General features: G+C 47.5%; 1 protein-coding gene across 1 annotated transcript in view; it reads left to right on the plus strand.

The window, feature by feature from the left end:
- Positions 1-341: 341 nt before the first annotated feature.
- LOC147419875 (putative metallophosphoesterase At3g03305) overlaps positions 342-25,348 on the plus strand; it is a 109,915-nt gene continuing 84,908 nt past the window's right edge. The window contains exon 1 of the mRNA XM_086506072.1: positions 342-726. Coding sequence (XP_086362198.1) covers positions 456-726 — 271 coding nt within the window. The 5' untranslated portion in view covers positions 342-455. The remainder of the gene's footprint in view (positions 727-25,348) is intronic.

Here is a 25,348-nt window from a genome sequence, read left to right on the forward strand (position 1 = left end):
AGAGGGAGAGAGGGAGGAAAACGCTAAAGGGAACTTAAAGGAAATATGAAAGAGCAGAGAAACACCTATTTATATGGACACAAAAGGTCTTTTGACTTTTGTCTTCTTTCGTTTTTTGACTTTCCACTTTCATTGTCTTTTCATTTTCTAAACTCACCCTTCACTTATGCACTTAATATGTTTTGAAATATTTTTATTTTTCTGAGATTGATTGGAGAGACCTAATTGCAAGGTTGCTTTTTGGTGGGCATTTTAATCGTTTTAGGTTTACATGCAAAAAAATACACTAAAATACGAAAAAATCCTTGAAATCTTGGAGATTTGGCAAGAGTCGTCAATAATCTTGTCCTTTTCCTCTCGTCTTGAACTCAAGGCCTTTGGCGCGCCATTTCGTCGTCAGAAGCTTCTCGCGCAGAAGCAAGCTACCTGCTGAGCAGACAGAAGTAGAGTCTAGCATGGCCGACAATACTTCACGCGTACTCTGCTTATTGTTGGTGCTCTTGCTTGCCAGTCCGTGCTGCAGCTCACTCCACTCGGTCTTGTGTGATGGAAGGGAGGTGTTACATGTCGATGGCAGGCGTGACGCCATTGTGTGGGTTGTGCAGCTAACTGATCTCCACATCAGCTCTTATCATCCTGATCGTGCCTCTTCATTGCAAACACTCATGGGTCCCTTGCTTGCGCTTATCAATCCCTCACTTGTCCTGATTACCGGAGATCTCACAGGTATTTTTTACACACTTCACTTGCATTTCATTTGGTGCTAGGTATTCAATTAGTGGAACAGATCTTTCTGTCAAGAGGAGCATGCGCTCAAGGTGTCTTCTTTCTAACTAAAACCTTGTTTAAAGCATAGTGACGAAAGCCGTAGACAGGAGACCTGAGTCATGGTAAAGTTCAAGAAAGCCATATCTCACAACCATGTAGCTACTAGCATCATTAATGAATGGGTAACACACCGATTTCTTGCTCTGTCTACAACATGACATGTGGGTATAAGTTGCTATTTTTGCCATTTCTTGCTACTTTGTGTAAACAGGAGATGTGAATGCATGGGAAACATGTCGCCCTTTAAGCCTTTGGCTTGTCTGGATACATGTCACAATCTGGTACTGCTGACGGGGGGTGCACAAATTGTTGACGTGGCAGAGCGTACAGAGTTGCTGATGTGACACTTTTTTTACTGATGGGTCTGCTTTGTGGCGTGATTTATTGAAAATAGATGATTGTCAGTGCTTTTAGGGACTTGTGAAAGTAACTTGTAAAGCTACTGCTTTTGGGGGCCTAGCGCATTCAAATATGAGGCGAGGTGAGCCCATTAGACTTAGATTTATGTGAGTGGGCTACACAAACAACTTGATCAATACAACAAAGAACTATTGCAAGGAGTGCTAGTTGGAGGGGTCAATACTTTTGAGTGGGAACTCCCCTCCCATCTAACTCGTCTCTAGTGTTCTCTTTCTGGTAAAGTTTTATGTTTTCAATTAGTTTGCAGTGTTGTTGCATCGTTTTACCGCATTGTTAGGTGCCTTGCTGTTTTTAGTGGTAGCAGAGCATCGGTTGATACTTCTCCTAGGAAGAGTCTGATCAAGATTTGCAGCAATCGACCATGGATGCGACACCTCCTAGTCATCACAACTCAAAGGAGGAATACGATTATATGAAAGAGGAAATTGAAGAAGAAGTCGAGCGGGAATAGAAAGAGGTTGGTGAAGATGACTGCTAGGATGGGTAGTCTAAATTGCAGCCATATCTACTTGATTAGGAAAAGCTTAGAGAAGCTGCTGTCAGGTGCAGCGCAAGTGTGTAAGGATTTAGCGAATCTAGTACTCCGCACAAAGAGAGAGATTCAAAGAGAGAGAGAAAGAGAGACGACACGGTATGCCGGGTCCCAACCACCCTCAAGGGCCCCCTTGCTTTGTTGCCAGAGCAAGTACTTGCTTCATTTCTTGCACAAAAATGCTCATACAATGATGTTAAATGATGAGATGCTGAGATGCTAATGGGTACTTGATGTTACTGATGTTGGGTACTGCTGAGAAGCGGAGGGGTACTCCGGTAGATGTTGAGGGGTACTACGGTGGATGCTTGGTACTTGAGAGGCTAAGTGCTGGTTATTGCGGGTACTTGGTGCTTAGTATTGCGGGGTACTTTGGTACTACTTGTGCTTGGTACGATGACGACGACAAGGCTATGGCTGAATGCGAGCAACCACCAAAACAGCGCACGATTCGGAAGATGAAAAGTCACTTATTAATAAATGCAATGCTGAAAGGTGGTTCACAAGTGGTAAAATGCATATATGCCGAAAGGTTGTATTGTGTAAGAGAGGGTATGCAACTATGACCGGCTTGGGCATGCACGCCTTGCTAGAGGCTCACAAAGTGCGAGGCTAGGTCCTAAGCTAAGACTGATGCTAGACTGTAACAAAAGCTTGTCCACGTGCGCAAGTGTAGTGTGCACGTAACACTCCTCATGGAGGACTTATACTTATTTGCAAGATCCGCGTTATGCAACAAGCACATGAAGGTTCAACCGATGAACACATTTATCCGGCACTAAAAGGATGTGATCAACAACCCTTTGTTATAGGCAAAGGCGAAGGTAAACACAACAAAAGCTTCTAGCAACAGTAAGGGATCAAACACAGTTGCTAGTCAATAGCAATAGATATAGCAGCAGGTGCAGAAGCAAATGATGCACATGTAACAGATGCAGGTAGGATTTACAACATCAAATGCCACCTTTTCCAAGTTTCTGTTAAAGACTACGATGTAGAAGCGTAGAGATAGAGAGAGAATGCAAGAGAGATTGCTCGAACCAACCAAAGAGGCAATGAATTAGATGATTGATACAATGGGGACAAGGGATAGTTATATAAGAATCCCTCACATGAATTGGCCGACGTAGTCTTGTGTCATGTAAGTAAACGAAATACAAAAAAATGACAAATTAAAGAAAAAGGATCAGATTGGGCATTCACTTGAGATGCATAACTTTAACACCCTTTGTGCATCTCATAATGGACATTTATAGGAAGACCAAGTTGATCAAGAAGCTACCATGGACAACCCGGTAGAGGCCTACTGGAGGCACCTCGGATTTGCAACCAACAACTTGTCACCATATAGACGATACCATCTTGAGCTCCAAGCGCCTCGCAGAAAGTTGAACTCTATACTACACTATGTTCCAGAATCCCCGTTCATGAACTGTGAATACATGATGTCCAAGATTTTAAAGACAATGAACTTTGGAACACATTGTGTCCATAATCTTGCCAAAACCAATGAATTGTCTGCAGCATGACATTTAGTACTCATCATGAGCATTTTCCAGAGCATAGAACCCTTTTTGCCAAAGCACAAATTTTTCACTTATTTATTAATAAGTGACTTTTGTTAGAAAAGTAGGTAGGGCAAATTGCTAAGAAACTATTAAAGGAAACCTTTGGGCACTCCGTATAGGCAGCAGAAGAAGTTCCCGAACTTGCATTTTCTCTACTCCGCAGCTCCAGCAGGAAACCATCAACGTTTTCAGCCTTGAGTACCTAGCGATTTTGCACTTGCAGATCAGCCTGGCGTTTCTACATTCATCAGATCAGCCCTAGCGTTTTCAGTTTTCAGCATTCCGGATCAGTAAACCAGGCCAGCGTTTTCAGTTTTCAGCCCTCTGCTCCTTTAGATCAGCCCTTGGCCTCGCTGATCTCAACCTCTGTAACAGATCCTCGCCGCGTCGCCGAATTCAGCCAACGTTTTCCAAATCAGCCAGCGTTTCAGAATTCAGCAGAGCAGTCCTTTCATTTTCAGATTTCAGCCCGTCCTCGTTGTCGTCATCATAGTCGTTGACATCGTCGGAAAGTCCATTGCATCTAGACCATTGTACCAGATTTGTGTAATCTATAGCATAGACCTCTCTCGCCATAGAGAGGGTCCCTTGGAGGTGTCAAAGTCGATGATGCGGAAGCGTAGAGACCAAGGGGAGTGAGCACGAGTGAAAGAAAGAAAGAAAGAAAGATCTTTTAAAGTCCATAGGAGGCCGAAATCGGCCTATGAGACAAATCAAAGTACATGGGGTGGGTGTCCTCTGGATATCCTGTGAAAGATGAAAAGGTACAAAGCAAAAATAGCTATCCTGTGTAAGGACTGAGGGAGGAGGGAGGTGGTACAAGGGTGGGGTTCTAAAAACAAGGGAGAGATGCAATCCTATATGCTGGGGTATATTCAATCATGAAAGAAATGCTATCATATCTCTGCTCCATCCAGTCCCGTAATCAGGGTGTAAGACATGATGCATGGGTGGGTGAGGTGTGAACAATCCCCGTAGGATGGCCGCTGGATCTGCAAAAGCCCGGATGCGTCTCTCCTCTAGAGATCTGTAGTAGCGCTCCTGGATCTCCTGGATCTCTCTCTGGTGAAGTTGGGGTGCCCTACGCCCATGGGGAGGTGGAAGTCTGCGAGCTCGGACCTCCTCAGCTTGCTGTAGAGTCACTCCTCTCTGAGTAGTTTGGGATGGTGGTACTACTGTGCCCCTTTGGAAGAAATCTGTAAGCTGTGTTTGGCGCTCGTCTCTCACGACTGATGATGTCTGAAGGAGAGAGTCCTGGTGTTGCTGTGCCTCTATGAGGAAGCGGCCGAAAAGTCGTCGGTCTCTGGACTGAAGAATCTGGTGTAAGGTGGGCTGATCTGCAAACAAAGTCGGATATCTGCCTCTGATCCCCTCATATGCTCTACATCTGCACACAAAATGCTCCTCACTCTCAATGTTGGCTGTGCAAAGTCTGCATATCCTCTCTGCCTTGGGGACATGTGCAGCTCTCCCTGCCTCAATCTCTAGCTGGTGTGATGATACTCTGAGCTGTCCAATGGCGACCCGTGCTCTATGTGGCATGTGGACATCCATGTATCTCGGTCTCTGGATGAAACCATCTGCTAGGATGGTCAGGAAGTGGTCTCTGTAGTATTGCCTCTTCGTAGGAAGAGGCTCTCTGGGTGTGATCCATGTCTCTCGGATGTATAGCTGCCAGAGATCCTGTCTGAGAACTCGATTCCTCTCATGGTGTGAGAGGCGTATGTATAGGGAGTCAAGATCATATTGAAAAGGGGGCAAGTCTGTGATGTCCAAGCCATGGGATGTGAACCACTCTGTGACCTGAGTACCATGCTCTGGTGTCCCCCTCCTGATGTAGCTGTATCGATGCCTCGAAAGCTCTGCGTGTGAGTCTGTATGGGGGAAGCTCTTGCATGCGATGGATGAAGCAAACTGTCTGGAAGAGGGCGTCTACTAGCATCGGGGGTGCCGTTAGCTCTGCTCTGATGATGTCGTGTGGTACTGATGGTTTGCTATGGAGCAAACGAGAGATCATAATGATCTGTGGGCGCTCTATCTGTGTCCAGAGAGGTGGTGAGAGTCCTGGTGCCCATACTGTGGCAGCGTACATCATGGCAGGTGTAACTAAAGTGTCAAAAAGCCACCCCTTGGTGCGGGGCTTCAGGAAGTGGGCCTGGTGGCATCTGTGCTCTAAGGTGGCCAGTGCTGCATATCCTCGTGTAAGCCGGTCTCTGGCTGCCTGGGTCATGGAAAATCTGCCCGTGGTGCCAGTGAAAGTCGCCCCCAAATATACATATGAATCAACTACGTCAACCTGTCCACCTGCTACCATGAGCACTGCTCTACTCCGGACTGTCCTGGAGGTGTGGAAGATCATGACCTTGGTCTTGCCAAGGTTCACTGTGAGCCCTTGATGCGTGCAAAAATCATCCAAGGCGTGTAGGTGGCTCTGTAGTCCCTCCTATGTCTCAGAAACTAGAATAATATCATCTGCATAGAGCATAATATGGATTGGTGTACCTGCCAAGTCGGAGCTTGCCCCGCCTGCTCATAAAATGTAATCTGCTATCTCATCGATGTAGAGGCCAAATAGGGTTGGGGAGAGGGGGCATCCTTGCTTCACACCAATGGTGCTAGCAATGGGGTCTGATACTCCACCTGGGCACTGCACTCTACCTATGACCTGTGCATACAAAGAATGAATGGCCCATATCATCTCAGATGGTATCTGTAGCTCTTGGAGACGCTGAAAGAGTCTCTCTCTAGGGATGGTGTCAAAAGCCTTGCGGAAATCCACAAAGCAATAGTAGAGTTGTCTCTTCCGTGCTTTCGCTCCGTCGATCAGGCAGCGAAGCACGAAGATGTGATCGATGGTCGAGAAAGTGCGTCGAAACCCTGCCTGTCCTGGTGCACGTAGCCCTGATGCCTCTGCGTATGTGCTGAGCTCTGCCTCAAGAATTGCCCCATATAGTTTGGCCAATGTGTGGCCAATCATGATAGTCCTGTAGTTCCCTGGGTCCAAGGTGTCGCCAGATTTGTGGATCGGCACAATGGTGTGCATGGTCCACTCCTTTGGTAGTCCCTCAACCAAAGCGCGGTTGTGGAGAGAGAGAGAGAGAGAGAGAGAGAGAGAGAGAGAGAGAGAGAGAGAGAGAGAGAGAGAGAGAGAGAGAGAGAGAGAGAGTCTCTTGAACCAATCAACCTTGGCAATGGATAACTGAATGTGTATACAATGGAGGCAAGGGGTTGCTTATATAGCAATCCTAGTAAATTGCACTACCCAAGACTTTGACAAATAAGTAAATTAAATACCTAAAAGCAAAACTAAATAATGGGATCACATTGGCAGTTCACTTGAGATGCCTAAACTTTAACACCCTCTTTGCAACTCATAGTGGACATCAATAGTGAGACCAAGTCGATGAAGAAGCTATCATGGACACCCCAGTACTGGCCACCAAGTGGATACACCTCGGTGTTGCTCTCCTCAACTCTGTACCTGAAAGTAATGCCATATTGAGCAGCGGTTGCCTGTGTAGAAACTTTGAACTATAGACCATACTACAGTGCTCTGTGTAAAGTTAACAGGTAATTGAAATAGTACCGCCCTTTACGTTGTACAGGCCGGTTATATGGTTCCATCGACGGGATAGTCACTTTTTCTTCAAAAAGTGCAGCGTGGATTGTTGTGGGTGAAAGCAACACAGAGCTTGTCGTTATGGCGGAGAAGAGAGACCAAGTACCTGAAGAGGGATCTTCCTCACATGGCACGGAGAAAGTTCCTTCAACTCTTCAAGAAGAGGACAGGTTGTTTAGAAATCAACTGCGTTGCTGCATGGACATGTTTCAAGGATTGGCTAACAACCCAAGGATGCAGGAGTTCTTACAGGCTTCGACACAAGGTTTTCAGCCTCCTACACAGGGCATGACTGAGCCGTTGCAGGAAAAGGAGATTTCCATTGCGCAGAGGACTCATGATGCTCGAGGGAAAGCCCATGTGATTGAGCAACTAGCGGTGTCCAATGATCCAAAGCAACTTGCTTTAGCTGGACAGGAACCAATTGTGAATGGTCAAGGGAGTAATGAACACGCTATGCGTCAGACCCTTCCATTACCTAATACTTATCCTGGTTATTTTGGAGGTGGTTTAGTGTTTCAAGCTATGGCTGGACCTTCCACAGGTTATATGCCAGGGAATGTGTTCGGGACAATGCAAACAGGCATGGGTAACCCTATGTACGTGAACATGGGTGTCCAACCAGGTTTTCAGGGTGCCTATGGCCAGTTTTGAGTGCCTGGAACACAATTTGGTATGGCTGGTTTTTCGCAGCCATACGTACAAAATGCAGATATGACAGGGAAAACAGTTGATGTGAGTGCTGGAATAAACACTCATGGAGCACCACTGTTACAGGCACCTGTTTATGATAATGTGGCTCCTTTGAGTCAGCTGAAGGATTACAAGGAAGGTGGGCAGGGAGTGAAGTTTGAAACTTTCAGAGGAACTGAGGATCAATTGAAGGCTTTGACCTTCATACAGCAGTTCGATGCAGCTTATGCTGGAGGAAACTTCGCGGAATCTTCAAAGATACGCAAGGCTGCCACTTTTTTGAAAGGGAATGCGCTTCAATGGTGGACCGCATTGTTGAACCAGGGTCAAGCCCCAACAACGTGGGTCCAATTCAAACAGCTTTTTGCGCCTGCATGGTTGACAAACACTTTTGAAGTGGATGTGATGACAGAATGGCACGAGTTGAATGCTAAACAGTGTGCGAACTTGGAAGAGTACAATAAACAATTTTGGGCCGCACTGTTGCCAGTCACCTCTTACAGGTTTGTGCCATTTTCAGAACAGATTGAGAAGTACTGTTGCGGATTGCCCAAGAAAATCAGGGACTACTGCACAAAGACTACTGTCATGAATATGTTTCAGTTGATAGAGAATGCAAGAGTGGCCAGCAATCTGTCGAAGGGAGATTCCGATGGATTTAATAGCCACAAGAAAGGGTCCCAAGGCAAACAGTTTTCAGCCAAGGGCAATGGTGCAGCAAAGCCTTCTGAGCCTCCCACAAAGAAGCCCTCTACTGAAGAAGGTGATACGTCCAAGAAGCAGTCTAAGTCTTCTTCGGGACGAGGACAAGGACAAAAGAGGCATTTTTCTGGCAAAACTTTTGAAGAACGGAAAGCTCTTAGGGAGGCCAAGAAATGCTACATTTGTGAACAAGAAGGACATTTTGCAAATGAATGCCCACAGAAGAAGTCACAGGATAAGGATGACAAGTCAGACCATAAAGGGAAGAAGCCAAAGCCAAGTGCAGGACTTGTTCCAGATTTGGTTGGAGACCAATCAAACACAGATGCCACAAAGCTGTGCAGAGCTTGGGGCAAAGTTAGAGACCAGACAGTGGTGGTTTTCTTTGATCCAGGAGCCCGTGCAAATTTCATATCACCAGAATTGGCATCAAAGTTGGGCATTCGTGCAGAGGAGATCGGTATGACAGGGGAAGCAGGTTTGGCATGCCCAGGTCATTCAGAGCCCGTTACTCCCATTTTGGGGAAGCTTCGTCTGCACATTCAGAGCTATGTGGATGCGGAAGAATTTCATATTATGCCACTTGAGGGCTGTGATGTGTTACTGGGTATCCCATGGTGTTACAGGTTGCATGCTATGGTGGATACTTACAACAAAAAGATTACCCTTGTACATAGTGGAAAGACTCATGTCCTTGATGTAAAGCTTAAAGGCGAGTCTGTTCCGGTTGTTTCGGCTTCTGCTATTTCATCTGTATTAAAGAATCATCTTTCTGCGTACTTGATCTTTGCAAAAGAAGTACCTCAAGTTGTATCTAATTTGTCTACCTTAGATAAAGACAGGTCAACTTTTTTGAGTGGTTTCAGTGATTGTTTTTCGGACTCTTTGCCAGGGGAGTTACCTCCTAAGAGACCTGAGGATCATACTATAGATCTTGTGCCAGGTTCTAGTCCACCGAATAGACCACCATACAGGGTTAGTGCAGCCCAACAGAAAGAGATTATGAGTCAGGTTAACGAGCTTTTAGAGAAGGGGCTGATTCAGCCCAGTTCATTCCCTTTTTGTTCGCCAGTGCTCTTAGTGCAGAAGAAGGATGGTTCATGGCGCATGTGCATTGACTATCGCGCCTTGAATAAGAATACCATCAAGAACAAGTTCCCCATACCGAGGATAGATGACATTCTTGATCGGCTTGAGGGAGCGTCATTGTTTACAAGAATAGACCTAAAGAGTGGGTACCATCAGATACGCATTAGGCCAGAAGATGTTCATAAGACTGCGTTCAGGACAACATTTGGTCTCTATGAGTTTCTTGTCATGCCATTTGGTCTCACAAATGCTCCTGCCACGTTTAATAGAATGATGGACATAATTTTTAGACCACATAGAAACTTCGTGGGTACCTTCTTTGATGATATGATTATCTATTCGAAGTCTGAAGAGGAGCATAGGGATCACTTGACTGCAGTTTTCAATGAGTTACGTAAGAATAGGCTACTCATTAATGCGAAGAAGAGTGAATTCTTTTTGCAAGAAATTCACTTCCTTGGGCACATTGTTTCAAAGGATGGGGTACGCATGGATCCTGCTAAAGTGGAAGCAATTAGGTCATGGCAGACTTGAAGTCCGTACATGACATTCGAAGCTTTCTAGGCTTATGTTCCTACTACAGGAGGTTCATCCAAAATTTTGCTGAGATTGCTTCTCCACTCCATGCACTACAAGGAAAAGGAGTTACTTTCAAGTGGACAGCCAAGGAAATTTTAGCTTTCAAACACTTAAAAGAGAAGCTAACTTCAGATCCGGTAATCATTCTGCCAGATCTTTCGAAACCTTTTGTGGTTCAGTGTGATGCGTGTGGCCATAGTCTTGGTGCAGTTCTAATGCAGAATGGCCGAGTAGTCGCATATGAGAGCAGAATTCTTTTGAAGACTGAAAGAAACTTGCAAGTCTATGAGAAAGAATTGCTGGCAGTAATTCATGCTCTCACTAGTTGGAAACACTATCTGCTAGGGGCTGATTTTGTTGTCCAAACGGATCATCAAACCTTGCGATATTTTCTCACACAGACGAAGTTGTCTGAGAAGCACATGCGATGGGCAAACATCTTGTCAATGTTCCATTTTCAGATTGTGCATGTGCAAGGGAAAAAGAACGTGGTGGCTGATGCGTTGTCACGAAAGCCCCAAATTTCAGCAGTGTCAATTCTGTACCATTGTGAACTAGACGAAATGAAGACACAATATGCTGAAGATTCAGATTTTGCAAGGATCTATGACCAGCTTGTTGATGGGCAACATCATGAGCACTATATGCTTAAGAATGACTTTCTCATGATGCATGGAAAGTTATGCGTTACTAAACAGTTACGGCCAAAGATTTTGATGGAAAGTCACGCTCCACCTTATACTGGGCATCGTGGAATTGATGCGACAGTGAAAGGGGTTGAGGCATTCTTCTATTGGCCAACTTTACGTCAAGATGTTGACACATTTGTAAGATCATGTTTAGTATGCCAAAAAGTCAAAATTTGACAGACAAAAGCAACCTGGATTGTTGCAGCCATTGCCAATCCCAGATAGGCCATGGGAAAGCATAGCAATGGACTTTATCTTTGATCTTCCAAGGACGCAAACAGGCAATGATGGGATTTGGACTATCATTTGTAGGTTCACTAAGCAAGCCCATTTCATTCCTGTGAGGAAGAAGATAAAGCCAGAACACATGGTCAAGATATTCATGAGCAATATCTTTAAATATCACGGGATGCCTCAGTCAATTGTCAGTGATACGGATCCACGTATGACGAGTCTTTTCTGGAAGGCATTGTTTGAGAACATGGGCACTACGCTAAAGTTCTCTTCTTCGTTTCATCCGCAAACTGATGGACAGTCAGAAGAGGCAAATTCTACTGTCTTGGACCTGCTCAAATGTTATGTGTCAGAGCACAAGGCAACTTGGGAACACCATCTTCCATTGGTTGAATATGCTTACAATAACACTTTGCATACGTCAACAGGTAAGGCACCATTTGAGATAGTGGAAGGAGGGAAGAAAGTCCCGCCCATTTTACAGACTAAGGACAAGATTTTTGAGGCAGACAAGTATGTGCAAGATATGGATGAAACATACAGGAAGATAAAGATTGCTCTTGAGAAGACTCAAGCTAAACAAAAGAAAGCTGTTGATCGTCACCGTCGTGAACTTGTATTTTCACTTGGTGATTGGGTGCTTTTGCGCTTTGAAAAGGCCAGGTTAAGGAAAAGGAAAGGCAAGGAACGCTTGTTTCCTAAGCTCAGTATGCGATATTATGGTCCTTTTCAGATTTCAGAAAAGATCAGCGATGTAGCTTACAGATTAAAGCTACCAAAAGGCTGGAAAATACATAATGCTTTTCATGTCAGCCTTCTAAGACCCTTTGTTGGTAATGTGCCAGAGAATATGCTTGATGAGGAACAACCCGAAGTGGAAGAATTGGATGAAATCCTTGTTCTTGAACAGATATTGGCACATAAAGAAAGAAAGGTTAGAGGAAAGGTTGCAAGACGCTATTTGGTGAAGTTCAAGAACTATCCATCCTTGGATGCCAAATGGATGGAAGAGTCTGAATTGCTTGATTCACCTCAGCTATTGCAATTGTATCTTGAAGCCTTTCAGATGGAACCCACAGTGACTTGATGTAGACTTTTTGGAGCAAGGCAAGAGCATGGTTCATGATGCTCAAGAGAGTAGTTAAGCAATTGTATCTACTCTTTCCATACAGAATTTAGCTAGAGAAGTTTGTGCTTCAGAGTACACTAGAAGACTTCTATGCTTGATATATGTGTCGTAGCCAGGTTGGTGGGATTGTTTAATCGTCCAACGCTACATTTCCGGAAGCATGTATATCTTGGATTTCCATCATAGAATATGTGTGATATCAACAGATACCGCATGTATTATTGGCATGCAAGCGAGGTCGCTTGCAGTATTTCAAGGGTGGGGTGTGTCACCAGGAGGTGTATTTTTCCTGTTGCCTTTCGTAAATAAGTACTAGATATTTTTATTTTTACTTGTTTTCCCCGGAACCCTTGAAAAGGTGCAAGTGGACATTGCATGGCCAGTGTGAAACGGCTGCGGCCGAATAGGTTTCTCACAGCGGGAGTCTTGGTCGGTCAGTTTGGGATTGGTCGGGCCAGTTAGCACTGAATTCTCATGAGTATGGAAGCCTGTGTGCGCCAAATGAAGTCTGGGCCACTCGGAAAGTCACTTATAACTTTATAAGTCAGTGGGAACTAGAGAATTAACTCAAAAGGGGCAAACTGGACACATGGCGGCTCTTGGTGCAGTTTTCCAATTCCATTGTGAAGAGGGGGCGCCCAATTTGAGAGAGGAGGCTGATTTTTGAACACAAGTGACCTACAGTGTGTGTGTGAGTAGTGGGTGCAGGTCTACAGCTTTAATGGAAAGCTTGCCTTCTCTCCTGTCTCATGTAGCGCGATGACTTGCTCTCGTGCATCTCTCTCTCCCCTTTGGCACATATGGTAATGCCCCACTAGTTGGGCTACTTAGTTGAACATGTACAGTTCTGGGGGTTTATGCGCGTTTGCCAAGGCAAGAGCCTTCTGAATAGGAACCGGATTAGCTAATTGCTAATCCCCCACAGGTACGCACAATTCCATCCCGAAAGATTGCGAGTCCGGAGAGTTTTCTCGCGTGAAAACTCGTCCAATTCACAGGGGAACTGTCCCATTGCGTGTGGGAGCCCTTGGGACACGCGTAGGCGTGTTCGCTCCGCTAAAAACGATTCGAAACAGTGAATTACAGCCTGCTGTGTTTTTCTGCAGGTTTAGGGTTTCGCACCTAAACTGCAAGGGAACACCGGGGGAGCCTCGTGAGAGCCTTGGGATGCATGTACAGGCTTTTGGGCACCCGGAGTGAAAAACAGGGAATAACAGCCCGCTGAATTTCTGTGACAGCTCACCAGAAAGCTTCCAGATAGCGAGGAAGTCCGTCCTAGACCGGTGCTTTTGACCTACAGGGGTTTTTGCGCCGTTATGTTGCCAAAATCAGGTCGAAAACCTGCGTTTTCAGCCCTCGCTAGGTTTGGACAGCTTTGTGAAAGCTTGTGCGAAGTGGTCGGATCGTCTACCTTAATTTGAATAAAGAAATACCGAAAGGGGCGCCAGTCTTTGGGGCCTACAGGGTGTCGGTCTCGTGTGCGCAGTGACATTCTAGTCGCTGGACGCAACTGTGTTCTCTTCCCTTCTCAGTGCTTTGTGTAAAGTTAACAGGTAATTGAAATAGTACCGCCCTTTACGTTGTACAGGCCGGTTATAACCCGCCAGATGAACCAGAGTGTCAGGCCACTGATGAGCTCCCAACACTCCTCTCTCTCACTGCACCACTCCTGTGGAGTAAGCTCTGTAGCAGGCTGGAGTGTAGGTCGCTCAAACTGAAGTGCCGGGTCCGTGAGGGTGGACCAAGCTGCTGCCCCCCAAGTGTAATGTCGAGCCGTGGAGTTACGGTAGAAGTCAGTAGCAACTGCATGCATATCCTCGGGCTGACAAGCAACTGACCCGTCGGGCCTCCTCAATTGACTGACCTTGGCATGCGAGTGCCGAGGTCCCACTGTCTCAAAGAAAGCACCAGTCACTCTGTCGCCCACCTGAGTCCAGTGAGATGCCTGTCAGTGGAAAGCAAACTCATGTCGCCTCTCCTCTGCGCTAGCAAGCTCTTGTCGAGCTTGCTGTAACTGCTACTCCAACCAAGGACTATCTGGATGCTGCTCCTGCATCCTCTGTAATGCAGCAATGCCCCGTCTGAGACGCTGCTCCGCCTCTCTCGCTGTAGCCCGGCGAGCCAGAGACTCCTGGAGAAAAAAATGGCTAATCTGAGCTAGGTGTGAGGCCACTCTGTCAGCAGGAGAATCCTGCCTGTCCATGCCCTCTGTCCAGAGAGCCTCTACCCTCTCTCTGAGTGCTGAGTCCAACAAGACCCTCTTTGGGATGCGAAGCATCGTGCTCCCACTCCTCTGCCTGTCTGCCACTGTGAGGATCACTGGTGCATGGTCCGAGAAGGAGGTCCCTGCCAGGATGCCCACTGACCCTCCCAAGTCACTGAAGTGGTCACTAGTGTAGAAGCGATCTATTCGCGATAGATTCACTCCTTCCACTCTGCGGTCCGATCGAGAGAAGGCAAGAGTGTCTGGGGGCCTCACAAAACCAGAGTGCTGCCATGTATCCGAGACCCGCAGAGTCATACAAAACCTCTCCCAAGCTGCCAACTCGACTCCATGCACAGTAGCATGGCTGCCACCAATCTTGTCAGAAGGGTCCTCCAACATCTTGAAGTCCCCTCCTATGCACCAGTGATCTGCGTGCGGCACAGAGACTCAACAATCTGTGACCAAAACTCTGCACGAGCACTCGCCACATTGGGCGCATAGATGTTCAGGAAACCCACTAGGCTACCCTGAACCTGCATAGTAATCCACTGAGCCCTGCCTTGCACAATAATCCCTCTGTCCACAATGGCCTGCTGCAATGAGTCCGCAATAGTCATACATACCCCACCCTGGATGCCTCCAGGTCCAAAAGCAGCTGACCAAAAAGTATCATATCGTCCACGCAAAAGCTGACCACATCGCCGAATGAGGCTCTCGCACAGATGGTGCTCCTGAAGCATAAGGAGATCAATCTCTCCTCCCACAAGGCAACGCTGAAGCTCCTGACGCAATCGGCCCCGCTGACGCTGAAACTGGGGCCCACATAGTCCCTGCACGTTCCATGAGACGATCCTCATGGGGAGCGAGAGAGAACAGATGCTGCCGCAGCAGCTAGACGGGCTATCTTTGAGGCTGGCTATCCGCATCCGAGCGTCCTCTAGATAGGCGTGACTGCAATGAGTGCCTAGCCCAATCCCAAGCAGAGTGAGCCGTGCGTAAAGCAACCTCCTCTGTCCAGGAGTCCTCATGAATGTATACATAGCATGGCAAACACTGTGTATCAGCAAAGAAGTAAACCACAATGTGCCTACATCGTGCTGAGTCTAGGGGTGTCACCGTAAACTTGGCCAATGGCCACAAAGTCTGTAGCTTTTCTGTAACTCCTAGTTCTCCCATGTGGTGAGAGAACTCTAGGACCTGTGTGTGCAACCATCCCAACACTGAGTCGAGAGTCCACTCTGTTTGGGCCCTGACGCAAAGGGGGAAGGAGAAACCAACTGCTGAGTCCAAGGCCTCTGTCCCCCTAGCGGCAAGGAACAGAGCATAGACCCTGAAGCAGGCTGCCTCATGGTCTGTTGAGGGATCGCCGAGAAAACAAGTGAAGCCGTAGTCGAAGAAGTCCCAGCGGCGCCGTATGTCAATGCTCGTCAGACCACGAGGGATAGCTGCAAGGGAAGATGTCTGTACCTGTAGAAGGGGCCGTAAGAAAGGCTGACCCTCTCTCGCTAGGCGACTCGTGGCAAAGGCGCTGCCAAGAGATCTCCTAGCCACCGGAGAAGGCCCTGCCCCTTGGGTCGACTTTGGAACTGGAGTAGGAAGAGGGGGGGGGGGGGAGGAGCTGGGGGAAGCGGTGGAGAAGAGGGGCGGGAGGGGGCGACAAAGGTAGAGGGGCGAGGTGAAGAGGCGGCGGGGGCAGAAGGTGGGGGGGAGGATGAGGAAGGGGGGGAAACTCTGGGGGGGGGGGGGGGGGGGGGGAGGGGCTGTCGAGGGTGAAGCTGGGGTGGGGGCTGGAGCAGGGACCTCCTCTTGCTCAAGAGGACCAAAGCGGTTCCCTGTGGGAACCCACTACTGTTGGGTAGGCGCCTGAGGGCCACTCTGAGTGCCAGGCTGACGCTGTGGCCCTTGTCGTCGTCTACCACGGGCCTGCTATCATCCCTCCTCCGTTGGAGCCCCAGGCTCGGAGGGTGGCTCTGCATGTGTGCGCTGTCTCTGTCTGTGTGGCTACGGGCCAGCCCTGGCAGGCTGGGGCTGAGGCTGAGGCTATGGTGTAGGTCAAGGCCTCCTCTGTGGACAGGCCTTCGCTAGATGGCCCATCTGTCGACGAATGAAACATTGGTTCGGGAGGCCCGAATACTCCACACTGTGTCTAAACCAACCCCCACTCACCCGAGGCAAAAGAATAACGTTCGGGAGCGTGTGAGTGTCTCTGACCAAAACTCGAACTGAGGGAATGCCAGCCGCCTTGGCAGCTACTGATGCTGCCGTACGAGGTGTCTCCAGGATAGTCCCAATGGCTGAGCCGATCCCGGATAGAAGTGGTAAGTACTCCCTCCGCAAACCCAAAAAGCAGACCGAGATGGGGATGTCTGCCTCCTCTACTAGAACATCCGAAGCAGGGTCAAAACCATGTCTCCACTGTCGAAAGTGGGCACGTGCTGCTCGGATGGTCAGTGGACTCATGGCGATGACCTTGGACGCCATCTCGGAGGTCTCAAACTCGATCTGATAGTAACCTTGTCCGAGAATCTGTACGTTCAAGATCTTGCCCACCTCTGTGAGAAGGCGGGCCTGGAGAAGGTCACGCAGCTCTCCTCTGCTAGGTCCGGTGCCGAGAATCTTGCAGATGACCGAAGTCGCCTGCAGTCGCTCTACCTTTGCGGCTAGGCTCGCTTGCTCTGTCGGCGAAAGAGCAAGTCGAATGGTGGGCTCAACGGGGTCGGGCGAGGGGGCTTCGGGCGAGTCCCTCTGTGGCGAAGCTGGAGCCTCCATCTGTGTCTACTGTTGTGGTGTAAGAAAAGGGCGGCGGGAGGATTCTGCAACTGGGCGCGTCGAGCACTGCCCCAAAAAAACTCAGTGCTGTAGGAGCCGAATTGTAGGAAGCTACCATGAAGAAAGAAAGGAGGCGGGGGGGGGGGGGGGGCGGGAGCGGGAGCACTGTCGACAGCGGGCGGGGGCAGCAATGGCGGGAGCGTTGGCAGCAGCGGGCGGGGGCGAAGGGGGGGGAGGGGATGGTGGCGCGAACGGCTGCAGCAGGGGGGCAGCGCTCGGACGAGCAGGGGAGGCGCGAGGGCAGGCAGGGCAGCGGGGGGGACAGCGAGGGCTGGCGGGCAGCGCGGGGGGGCGGGGGGGGAACGCGATGGCGCAACGAGGGGGGAACAGGAGCAGCGAGCTTCTGGAGAATTAGATATTAGTTTTTATCTAGCGCTAGCAATTTTGCAGCCTTCCATCGTGGCAAATTGCAAAAACATTGACCAACGTTTATCAGCCCTAATGTTTTTTGCAAACAGACTTGCGTTTTTGCATTTGTCTGGCCCTGATCCGCATCCCCCTATTGGCGCTACCCTCCTAGCAACAACTCGCAACAGACTAGCTTGCGTTTTCTGCAACAGTTTGTGTTTTTTGGAATTGCCAGCGTTTTTGAAGACTTGCTGTGTTTTCATTCACATGCTGCCCATACGCACTCGAGGAAGCGGCCTTTACTCGCTTGGAAAGCCTTCTATTGCCAGGCACTTGCAGATCTATACCTTGGACAGGTATATACACCCAATCGGCACCATTTTGATACTTATTACTTGCTGTTTTTTTTCTCTGTTTTCAGCCCCTCGACGGCTGAGAAGTGCGAGAACCCCCTCCTTTGACACTCTGCGACGCTTCCGTACCGATCGATGGCGTACAGGCATGCTGAAATCTCTATTACAGCAGCGTTTTCAGCACCCTTTGCAACGTTTTTTTAGGGCGGACAGCACGCTGAATTTTTACCTTTTGTGCGGTTGACCTTGCTCAGCAAGACACCATCCGGTGGTTGTCTGAGCGGTTATTTTGGATTGCTACCGCATTGGAGACGGTACCTTCATCGGCGACTTGGGATCTTATCGATCTACCTCTGGGACTACTCTTTGAGCACGCGACATGTCGACTCCGAAGCAGAAGGGACAACAACAACAGTCCCAGAAGGGGGCCACTGCGTCTTTTGCAACTATGGCCACTTCCACTTCTGCGCCTACGCCGGCATCTGCCAACGCAACATCCAACAATTATGTCCTCACCCACCCCCTTCCTGTGGGTTCTTTGTAATCTTTTATTTCAGCATCTTTTAATACTATTCAACTTCTCTCGAAAAAAAAAAAACATCCAACAATTATGCCCTCACCCAGTTTGCTGAGGAGAAGAAGTTGGATTTATACAACTATTCCGTGTGGAGGACACGAGTCCGCACAATCATTGCCTACCATCGACTCTGGGAATGGTTAAATGATTTCACCCATTCGGCTACTTAGCCTTCCCTTCGCACCGCCACTCAAGCCCAGATCGACGAGTGGGTGGATCGGGACATACGAGTCTTCACCTTTCTTATGATGAACCTCTCGGACCGCATCACGAAGGAAGTTTCCAAAGAGGAGCATGCACATCCATTGTGGAGACGAATTCTTGACAAGTTTGAGGAGACTTTGTTTGCCAGACAGATCACACTTGAACGGGAGTCGTACATTCTCCAATTCAAGGATTTCAACTCACTCGATGGGTTGACCCGCAGCATGTAGGAACTCTGGGATGACCTTGTCTTTGTCGGAGGTGACATCATCTCGGCACACATTGCTGGCCTCTTACTATTCAAGCTTCCCCCACGCTTTGATCCTTACTTTCAGAGTTTGCTCACATTTGGACGTACCTCTTTTCCCACTTGGGACGAGGTTCTCCCTTCCCTTATACAGATTGAGGGGCACTCCGCATTTAGAGCCGGAGGTGGTGTTGATGCAAAAGGAGCTTTTATAGCTCAAGGAGGCAACAAGAAAGGTAAAGGTAAGAAGAAGAAGAAGAAGAAGAAGAACAAGGACATCGAATGTTACCACTGCCACAAGAAAGGGCACAGAGAATCAGAATGTAGAAAGAAGCAGTGAGACGGGGCCAACAGGGAGAAACAGGGCCAACAGGGAGACAGCTTGTAAGTTGGCTCCATTCTTTAGGCTTTGACACGTCAGCAGTTTGTTACATGGTCCTACTGTCGCCAGGGCTGATCTCCAACTGCAAAACGCCAAGGCTGAATCTGTGCTGAAAAACGCTAGGCTTGTCTAGGGTCTGTTGGCTGAAAACGCTATGCCTTCTTGCCGGGGGAGTCTTGCTGAGAAGGTGCACTGTTGGATGTCACGTCTCTGCTGCCTCTTCTGCCAGAAAGTGCTAACTCTGGTTTGCTTATATATCATCTTAGCAAAATTGCCCTACCTAGTTCCCAATAAAAGTCACTTAATAAATAAGTGAAAAATGTCAAAAATAGGGAAAATAGGTTTAATACACTGGAAAATTCCCTTGATGGATTTTGATGGGAATGCTTATGATCATGTTGTGTGCAACTGGAGGATATGCATCTAATCTAAGTGACTGGTCATGCACGCTTTGCGAACAGACTCACAAAAGTGCCATATCACTTCCTATCCTAGACTGACTTGACTGAACTGAACCCTGGTCATGCTGTAGCTTGTCCACGGACACATAGGGTTGGATATGTCACATGACATGTACATTGCAGCTAAGAAATCTGAGTTTTTTCTCACTGAAGTTACTTATCTGGGTTATATCATTTTTGCAGAAGGCGTCAAGCTAGATCCCGCGAAGGTGGAACAGGTACGTAATTGGGACCAAAACTGCACATGTTTGTTTGTTTCTTCCCAGGCCCCAGACAAGCCTAGCGTTTTTCAGCACAGATTCAGCCTTGGCGTTTTGTAGTTGCAGATCAGCCCTGGCGACAGTAGGACCATGTAACAAATTGTTGACGTGTCAAAGCCTAAAGAATGGAGCCAACTTACAGATGATGTGGCTTCCCGAGAGCAAAAACTCTAACCCTAATTTCTGCCAGAAACCCTAATTGCTGAAACCCTAATTTTGGAAACCCTAACCCTAAAACCTGCAAACCCTAATTCTAGAAACCCTAAGAAGAACAAGCAACAGAAGAAGAAGTCCTATCAACTTATGGGGACCTCGTCCGATGGGGCCCCAAGTGACATAAAGGCATTAAAAATAAAGCAGAACACACTGAAAAGACTTTGCACATCAAAATATGATGATGTGGCACTTGTACGGACTTCCCGGAATTCGCGGCGGATTTTTAGGGAAATCCCGAAATTTTAGGAAAGTGATTTTTGGGGTCAGCTTTTTCGTATTTGATGCTTTTAGGCTTTGGGCCTTTAAATATGAGCCTTGGGGACCCTCTCTGGCACTTTTTAGCGCGCAGATTGCAGAGCAGGTGCTCCTCGGCTGTTGTACTTTGTGAATCGGTAGTAATATAAAGAAATACCGAAAGGGACACCAAGGTTTGGGGCCAATACTCTCTGGGGTGGAATTCCGCCACTCCGTATCGCGTGTCGTCTCTCTCTCTCTCTCTCTCTCTCTCAGTTCAGTTGTTATTGAACAGTTGTTGTTGAAGTGCTAAAAGTTTGTTCAATCTGTTCTTTTCTATTGGCACGTGGTGCCCGCCGTGTGACAGTGGTATCAGAACATCAGGCGTGTGCTTTTCTGAAAGCATACCGGTCCTACAAAAGAGCAGACAGAGCTATTGATGGAATTTTATTGGAGAGATTTTCGCCCTGCAACCCGGACTTATTAGCCACTTTCACCCTTACTTCATCGCGCATCGGGCGCACTCCCGTCTTCACCGCTCATGTCTTACAGGGCATAAGCCATTAAGATCACTTGCAAAAGAAGGATCCTAGATTTCTTTCAAGTCACTGTTTTTCTTAGAAGCAGTGCCATGCAGATGTTGATGTCTATAGCTACCAAGCAGCATACTCCAAGTACTTGGCAAGCTTTCAAGAAAATTTTTGCCCGAAGTTATATGGTTTCTGACATCTTCCTTCGGAGTGCAACTTTTGGCAGAGTGGGGTATCCTGAAATGCTTGCCCCATGGAAACCCTAGCAGATTATAACTTGAAGTTTCTCGACATCTCCCAGTAGATGTCTCCTCACGAGCAGATGACCTTGAAGGTTTAATGTGATTGCTATCTCTTGGGACTACCATTGCCGCCAAAGAAACACTGTCTGTCCAAACTCCAAGAGCTGATGGACCATGCCGTGCTCGGCTACGACCTCATGGAAGGAACCTAACCCTAATTTTTGGTGCAGGTTTCAAGATGGAAAGTCAGTCGACTTTTCGAGCTCGACTAATGTCGAGATTGCTTTTTAAGTTTGAGTTTTGTTTGCTCTTGTTTGGTGATCCTGTTTGGAATTTGTTTGAAATGGATGGTATCTGTTTTGAACCTGTTTTGGTGCCGATTTGAATTGTTTGACTCTAGTTTGATACTGGTTTCAATGATTGGTGATTTTACTCCTGGGTGGAGAAGTGAGAAATACTGTTTTGGTATTGTTTGAACCTCGGAACGACGTATGCCGATGCCTGGGGAGCGTTTGGTTGTATGCTTGTAAAATAATTGTTGTTGTGACTCCCGGCCCGGACCTGGATGGTTATGCGGGAGGAGTATTAAGAAGTCTGAGCAGTGGTTACTCTCAGCACCTCCAAACGACGCAGGCTGCGGTCTGGGGGACGTTTGGTTGTAAAAGGCCTCTATATCTCTCGGCCCGGACCTTTTTAGGTTATGCGGGAGGAGTGATGAGGGAGTCGTTGAATATCTCCCGGCCCGGACCTTGTTAGGTTATGCGGGGGGAGTGTTCATCGGCGGCTTTATGTTTCTATGTCTTGTAACATGCATATGTGAGCATTTGTGTTGCATTGTGATGTGCCAACCACTGAATATTCCTAATTGGATGAGATTGCCTGGGTATGTAATTTTAGTGCATCAAGACACCCGTGGAAGATCAGTACGGTCTGGGTGTGATGGCTAATTTTACTACGCCGGAATATCAAGAGTTCCGATCTGGACGAAAGGAGAAGCTAACTCCTTGATCAAAACAACCGATAGGAGCAGCTAACTCCTTGATCAAAAGAGCAGAAAGAAGAAGCTAACTCCTTAATAAAAAGAGCAAACTGATTGTCCCTCGAAATGTCCCTCGGAATGACCCTCGAATTTTTTTGAGCTAACTTGAGTTTTTTTGCAGATATGCTGTAATCGCGGACGATTACTCTCTTTCAAGAAGGGGAGATGTAACAAACTGCTGACGTGTCAAAGCCTAAAGAATGGAGCCAACTTATAGATGATGTGGCTTCCCGAGAGCAAAAACCCTAACCCTAATTTTTGCCAAAAACCCTAACTGCTGAAACCCTAATTCTGGAAACCCTAACCCTAAAACTTGCAAACCCTAATTCTAGAAACCCTAAGAAGAACAAGCAACAGAAGAAGAAGTCCTACCAACTTATGGGGACCTCGTCCGATGGGGCCCCAAGTGACATAAAGGCATTAAAATAAAGCAGAACACACTGAAAAGACTTTGCACATCAAAATATGATGATATGGCACCTGTACGAACGTCCTGGAATTCGCGGCGGATTTTTAGGGAAATCTCGAAATTTTAGGAAAGTGACAGCTTTTCATATTTGATGCTTTTAGGCTTTGGGCCTTTAAATATGAGCCTTGGGGGCCCTCTCTGGCACTTTTTAGCGTGCAGATTGCAGAGCAGGTGCTCCTCGGCTGTTGTACTTTGTGACTCGGCAGTAATATAAAGAAATACCGAAAGGGGCGCCAAGGTTTGGGGCCAATACTTTCCACCACTCCGTATCGCGTGTCGTCTCTCTCTCTCTCTCTCAGTTTAATTGTTATTGAACAGTTGTTATTGAAGTGCTAAAAGTTTGTTCAGTCTGTTCTTTTCTATTGGCACGTGGTGCCCGCCGTGTGACAGATTGCAGAGCAGGTGCTCCTCGGCTGTTGTACTTTGTGAATCGGCAGTATTATAAAGAAATACCGAAAGGGCGTCAAGGTTTGGGGCCAATACTCTGTGGGGTGGAATTCCGCCACTCCGTATCGCGTGTCGTCTCTCTCTCTCTCTCTCTCTCAGTTCAATTGTTATTGAACAGTTGTTATTGAAGTGCTAAAAGTTTGTTCAGTCTGTTCGTTTTTATTGGCACGTGGTGCCCGCCGTGTGACAGACCAAGCAGATCACTAGCGTTTTTGCATCAGCACAGCATTCAGCCCTAGCTTTTTTGGGACAACAGAGGACCTAGCGTTTTGCAGTTCCTCCGCGACGGAATCAGCAGAAGCATCAGCGTTTTCAGTTTTCAGCCCATAGACACCGCAGATCAAGTCCTGAACCTCGCAGATCTCACCTTCCCGTCGCAGATTTGCCGCACGGTCAGATCCGCGAAGTTTGTAGTTTCAGCCCGGAAAACACAGATTTCAGCATTTGCGTTTTCAACGCATCGTCGCCATCGACATCGTCATCGACATAGAATGAGAATTCAGTAGATAGAAGATTTGCAGATTTCAGCCATTAGCAGTTTCAGATTTCAGCCCGTCTCGTCGTCGTCCTCATCGTCGTCGACATCGTCGGCAAGTCCAAGCATCGTAGAGATTTGTGCAATCATAAGTAGACCGCTCTCGCCACAGAGAGTGGGGCCTTCGGAGGAGGGTGTACAACGTTTCTGGTGTCGTATTCTCTTCTCTCTCTATCTCTCAGTCTCACACACTTTATGCACCGTGTCCATTCACTTTGTTAGTGGTCATTGCACTTTCTCATTAAGAACGGAAGGCTCTCCCTTCCCTAAGAACAAAAGGAACCTTGAGCACATTACGGAGCACTCATCTTTAGAAAAGTACAACATTCATTACGCTGCACCTTACAGTACAACTGACACTCATCCAAACGGGTGAATATCCTTTCTACATCCTTTTCATGTTATTCCCATGATGCAGAAAAATGAGAATATCATCAAGAAAGATGAATACATATATACCAACCATATCGCCAAAACGGTCTAACATGAGACGGTCAAATGTACCCACGGCACCTGTCAATCCAAAAGGCATAATCACATACTCCCATTGCCCTTGCTTTGTGCGAAAAGCGGTCTTGAGGATGTCGCCTTTGAATACCCTTACCTGATGGTATCCACTTTTGAGATCGACCTTGCTGAAGACCTTTGCCTCATTGAGCCTATCAAGGATATACTCAATGCGAGGCATCGGAAACTTGTTCTTGACGGTCATCTTGTTCAATGCCCTGTAATCAACACACAAACGAGACGAACCATCCTTCTTGCGAACAAACAAAATAGGAGCAGCAAAAGGACTTACACTAGGATGTATGAATCCTCTAGCCACCAACTCCGTGAGTTGCCGCTCTTAACTCTTCTTCCTGTGTCTTGTTCAAATGGTAGGGAGCCTTACTTACAGGTTGTGCCCCTCCGTAAGCTCGATGCGATGGTCCTCCGGCCGCTTGGGTGGGAGACGGGGTGGAAGATCATCTTGCAAAAAGAGATGCTTAAACTTGGTAAACAAAGCCGAATACCTGTCTGGAGCTTGAATGCTCTGGGTAACTGGAGCAGCATAGTTGAATGCCGTTGGTGCTCCTCGTCCTAATTCACGCTTCACCTGCACATGAGAAATGAGAGGCAAAGAATGCAGACCCTCCTCAGCACGAATGATCATGGGAGAGTTATGTTGGGTTTAAGGCCCAAATGGCCCCCTTTGTGTATAGTTTTAAAGGGTATTAACCTTTGGCCAAGTTCACATTGAACTTGGCCACTAACTTTAAATTGGTCCTATACTTGTAATAAAGGGAAGTGAGGAGCCCAAATTAACTCACTCAAAACTTTCCCTTCCAAAAATCGTGCGCTACCTCCCTCTCTCTCTCTCTCTCTCTCTCTCTCTCTCTCTCTCTTCTTTCGTTCCCTAGCGCCATCTGCTCTGCAGGCCATCGTCCCTTTCTGAAGCACAAGGCCTGCACTTCTTCGCGTGCTCTATCACTTGCACACACCGCTTCGCACTCATCAACTGGTATCAGAGCCTAATTAGGGTTTGCTCCCAAACTTGCAAAACGCCGATCTTCAGCCAAGGAGGTCAACTTTCACGCGAGATTTTGCAATTTCATCGCCAAAGGACCTATCTTTGGACACTAGAGAGCTCTCGGCAAGTCAAATTGACCTAAAACAGGCTGAAATTAGGTCAAAATCAGCAAATTAC

This window comes from Adiantum capillus-veneris, chromosome 29 (genome assembly GCF_014529385.1).
Source record: "Adiantum capillus-veneris isolate H3 chromosome 29, ASM1452938v2, whole genome shotgun sequence".
Lineage (NCBI taxonomy): Eukaryota > Viridiplantae > Streptophyta > Polypodiopsida > Polypodiales > Pteridaceae > Adiantum > Adiantum capillus-veneris.